Source organism: Glandiceps talaboti, chromosome 21, assembly GCF_964340395.1.
Source record: "Glandiceps talaboti chromosome 21, keGlaTala1.1, whole genome shotgun sequence".
Lineage (NCBI taxonomy): Eukaryota > Metazoa > Hemichordata > Enteropneusta > Spengelidae > Glandiceps > Glandiceps talaboti.
The window spans coordinates 2,025,400-2,030,264 of NC_135569.1; the positions used below are offsets into that span (position 1 = coordinate 2,025,400).

Here is a 4,865-nt window from a genome sequence, read left to right on the forward strand (position 1 = left end):
GCCTAATTCTTGATGAACCCTGATTTTTTATTGATTTTAACTGAGAATATCTTAAAACAAAGTAACATACTAGTAACAATAAAAGTTTAAGATTTTTTACCGAGGAACTAGTCTTGCTGCTAGACGTTCAGGTTTTCTTCCGATACGATAAGCGAATGAAGTTCGCAGTGATGTTCCATCCTCGATAGCGATGTTCGGTCATGTGTCATATTGTATCGGAAGAACATCTGAGGTCTAGCAGCTAGACTACCAAGGAACATACTAGTATGTTCAAACACAATCTTACCTCTCCTTCGTGAAGCAACAACAAATTTTCAAACGCATAGAAAATACGACTTGATGGTTGATGGATCGACATTACGATAGTTTTATTGGATGACTTGGCAAAATTAAGGAGAACAGACACGAGGTTGTATGCTGTAAACGAGTCCAGTCCAGATGTTGGTTCCTGCATGAGAGACAGAATAAAAATGGCGGCATGATTACCAGACGACAGACAATTATTTATCTCATACAATGAAGACTTGTGTAATTTAAAACATTTTTTACAGAGAATTTTTATCTTATTTCATGACTATTCATTATATCTACAGTAACAGTCTAAAATTAAACTGAAATGTGTAAAAGATTGCAGCAAACTTTATACAGATGATTCTGGTGAGAAAGTGTGCTAGTATTTAAATTGGCGGGAATTAAAGTAGTGCACGTTTAACAGCCACAGAAAACTGAAAATGTAGCAAACTTTGTAACTTTGTCGGACTGACCTATGAAATGTAGCAAACTTCGTAACTTTGTCGAACCGGCCAATGAAATGTAGCAAACTTTGTAACATTGTCGGACCGGCCGATGAAATGTCGCAATGATTGTGAAACCTTTGTCGAGCCAGACGACACTGTCACTTCAGATGTTTTTCATTGTGGCAATGAGAGTATTTGCATAAAGTTGACATTAGTTTGTCCTCAGAAAATCTCGCTATATTTATAGGACAACATACTAGTAAGTTGAACTCACATCGAGTAATAGAACAGCTGGATCTGTCATTAACTCACATCCAATGTTAGCTCGTTTCCTCTCTCCTCCAGAAAGAAGGGACAGTTCTGAAAGATGAACACAGCACGTAATCGTTATCAACAATGATGTAATAATCTATGTACAGCAGAAACGAGGTGGGTGTGGCATATTTTGATGGGACACAAATACATACATGTGTGGTGTTACACACAGGATCCTTTGCCCAATCACATGGGCTTGTAATTAGCATTGCTATTCTTTTCTTTGGATTGGAAACGGCTTCTGCTGAAAAAAATACACACAGTTCTAAAACAGTAGACACGATCTGGAGAAAAGCAGGCAAATTGTGTTATTTTCTCAGTCACATTGTATCAGAAGAGAGCCGAACATGTGAGATACATTGTATACATATTATACTTAGTTAGTCTACTTAGAACATAGTCAATTTCCATTTCTCTACGTCATGACACTTTGATACTATTCTAGAGGCTATCTGTGGCTTTGAATCTGAAGATATTCTTCTCCATGTCTAGAGGAAGGCGAAGTCATGAACCAAAAACTGATCATAAAAGTGAGTGAACTGTTGGGGTGTAAACAGTGTATAAGTAGCATCCTGATATGACAAATGTACCATATATGGACATTATGGAACCCACAATAAAAACTAACTTATTTTGAGGTAGAATTTTGTGATTGATAAAAATTGCTGTGTGGATGGCTTTGTTTGAATTAGAAATTCAATCTCTGTCGATGTCAGCTACTCATTCCTCTAGACGTGGTGAAAGATAACTTCAGATTCAAAGCCACGGATAGCCTTTAGACATACTTACTTGTACCAAGACATTTTCTAATGTCAAGGAAATCTACAATGTCATCAATTTTCTTCATTCTTTGAACATCGGTAGCTGTGCTGGGTAATTTGAACTTGACCATGTACTGAAATGAAACCAGTAAAAACTCTTGTTACTTTTCTTTCTTTTTTATTTAAATATTTTTGTGCTGGGAATTGCAATTTTCTGTTATACAGACATATACACACAACCACACACAATTCTACAGATTTCCATTCAGATTTTGGGACTACGTGACATGGCTATGTAGCACGCTCTGCCTCACGTTGCTGTTGAACTATCAATGCTTTTCCCAGTCAGTCCACAGGCTATCCCAGAGTCACCCCAGCCCGGCAGACATAGTACCTGCGGGCTCCATGTGAGCAATCGTCCCTGACTTTTCGAGTCATCACTGCAAGAGTCCCATCAAATTCGCACTAGTCTTGTTACTTGACTTGGCCTCATAAACACCACATTATGAATGTCAATCCAAACTAGACAAATATAGAAGTCACAACTATAATATCACACCCACACACAATTAACACTGGTTTATTAACATTATCTACATGATATTAGACACAAAAAAAGATAAAGAAAAAAGAAAGAAAGTCGCATCTTTACCCATAATTGCTCTTGTAACGTTAAATTGTTAAAGAATATATCTTCCTGTAAAACATAGCAGATTTTCCTCCTTAGTTGTTTGTTAAGGACCATACCATCAAGGGAAATGACACCACTTTCTATATTTCTCTCTCTGCCAGCTAACACATTCAGAAGGGTTGTCTTCCCTGAACCTAATGAAAAGTTATAATATTTTTATTCAGTTTTCTGAAAATGTTTAAAGATATTTACAGCACAGGTTTAGCACAATCTCCATTTTATGTCATTTTCCGCCAGTTCTAATCTGATTAAAATCTGATGTAGTAGTCACGGTCTAATCTACTCGGCTAGTTGTTCAGTTCGATCTATAGCCTTCGTTTTTGCCTGGCTCGTTGCTTGTTTCATATATTCGCGTTTTCGTCTGAGTGCTGCCCTCACCTTGAAGTGGCGACCACCCATCCGTAGAGGAGGCGACCGATACCAAAACGTGAACATGCACAATGCATAATATAATTCAATAGTGAAAAAATAACCAACAACTACACCGTGGTTTACATTTGTACACAGATTGTGTCACTTTGTAATCAGATTGAGTAGCGATAACAATATCTGTACTTTAGACATCGTAATGATAAGTTATATAATCAAATATCATTATTTCAAACTTTTTAAAGTGCTCTTTTTTATATCTTTTAATCTATGATCTATTATTAGTGAGTAGTTTTCCTTTGTAGTATGGATTAATTCATTTTACATTTGTTTTGTTTCATTTTATTGTACCTTTAATACCCCCCCCCCCTTCCCGGATATATTAAGAAATGAGTAAATGAATACATGCATGAATGAGTGAGTGAGTGAGTGAGTGGGTGAGTGAGTGAGTGAGTGAGTGAGTGAGTGAGTGAGTGAGTGGGTGGGTGAGTGAGTGAGTGAAAGAGTGAGTGAGTGAGTGGGTGAGTGAGTGAGTGAGTGGGTGAGTGAGTGAGTGAGTGAGAATGAATGAATGAATGAAAGAGTGATTGAGTGAAAGAATGAATGAATGAATGAGTGAGTGAGAGAATGAATGGATGAATGAATGAATGAATGAGTGATTGAGTGAAAGAATGAATGAATGGATGAATGAATGAATAAATAAATAAATAAATAAATAAACATATAAATAAATAAATAAATAAATGTAAGAGTAAGCATTTTAACTATAAATATTTGCATATAATTTGCATATAATATGCTTTCGTGTGCAGATCGAGGGATTAAAAGAAGGACAGATACTATTGGGTTTGCAATTGATATTCCACCTGTATCTTCAAGACCTTTCAAGTTGTCATTGAATGTCTCGATACCGTACGGTAAAGATTAGCTTAGTGCCGTTCATCGTCGTAAACCACACCCTCTTTTACGGCACCGTCTAAGACGTTATGGAAGAAATAACAGCTCTGGTTTGCGAGAAAGTGTCGGGGTACAATTGAACAAAGGATGGGACATTCAGAACATTATTTTTTCATTCTTGTAAAGCCAAAGTATTGAAGTAGAGTTGCCGTTAAAAGCGGGCAGATGTTTACAACAGTATTTTTTTTCAGTCGGGAACATCCTGGTGGTGCGTGTTGACAATTAGAATGGAGTGGATGGGTGAGGGATGGGGTGGGGGATAGGGGCGGGGGTTCACGTGAATTATTGTATTGACGTTGTTTGTCGAGTATAGTAATTCATAGCCTACAATCCAAGTGTGTATGTGGGAGATTTTTGGTTCTCACTCCTATGGTAGGATTAGACGTGGGCCCCAAATCACTGCATCACTGAATTTTAGGATGTTATAATTATGGAGTATACTACCATGATAATAACTTTTCTTTACTCACCACTTGGTCCCATCAAAGCCACTATTTCACCTGGCCGTGCTCTACCATTGACGCCTTTTAAGATAGTTTTATCTTTGATTTTGACGGTGATCTTGTTGAATTCCATCTCCATGCCGCGTTGCGACTGGAATTCCGTCATAAGTTGAACTTCCTCCACCATTTTTTAATAGGTTATAGTACGTTGTCCTCACGATCAAATTCAGGTCGGGATCTGTGATGACCTGGAAGTTTGCGCTGACTTCGCTGTTAATTTGTATTTGTTTTACGATTTCCGCTATTTACTTATTAAAAATGTCTGGTGAAGCCAGTAAAATGCTGCCAATGAATCCCTCCGACGCTCCTGAAAGAAAATAATCACCTAAAAAAGTCCAACAAATTCGTCGCTGGCTAAGGTAGGCAGGCCGAGTGCGAATGGGGTTGGACGGGGATGATACAGATTGATAGAGGTGTCCGGATTTACGTTCTACACAAACCCGATGAGAATTTACAGAACATGTGCGAAAGAAGCGATGAATTATTGAATAATCAGATATTGTGCAATCCTTTTCAAAAAGGTTGTTGACCT

General features: G+C 37.6%; 1 protein-coding gene across 1 annotated transcript in view; it reads right to left on the reverse strand.

The window, feature by feature from the left end:
• LOC144451504 (uncharacterized) overlaps nucleotides 1-4,471 on the reverse strand; it is a 12,386-nt gene extending 7,915 nt beyond the window's left edge. The window contains exons 1-5 of the mRNA XM_078142370.1: nucleotides 4,301-4,471; nucleotides 2,466-2,638; nucleotides 1,842-1,947; nucleotides 1,012-1,097; nucleotides 287-448 (exon numbers count right to left, since the gene is read on the reverse strand). Coding sequence (XP_077998496.1) covers nucleotides 287-448; nucleotides 1,012-1,097; nucleotides 1,842-1,947; nucleotides 2,466-2,638; nucleotides 4,301-4,460 — 687 coding nt within the window. The 5' untranslated portion in view covers nucleotides 4,461-4,471. The remainder of the gene's footprint in view (nucleotides 1-286; nucleotides 449-1,011; nucleotides 1,098-1,841; nucleotides 1,948-2,465; nucleotides 2,639-4,300) is intronic.
• Between the last annotated feature and the right edge of the window lie 394 nt (nucleotides 4,472-4,865).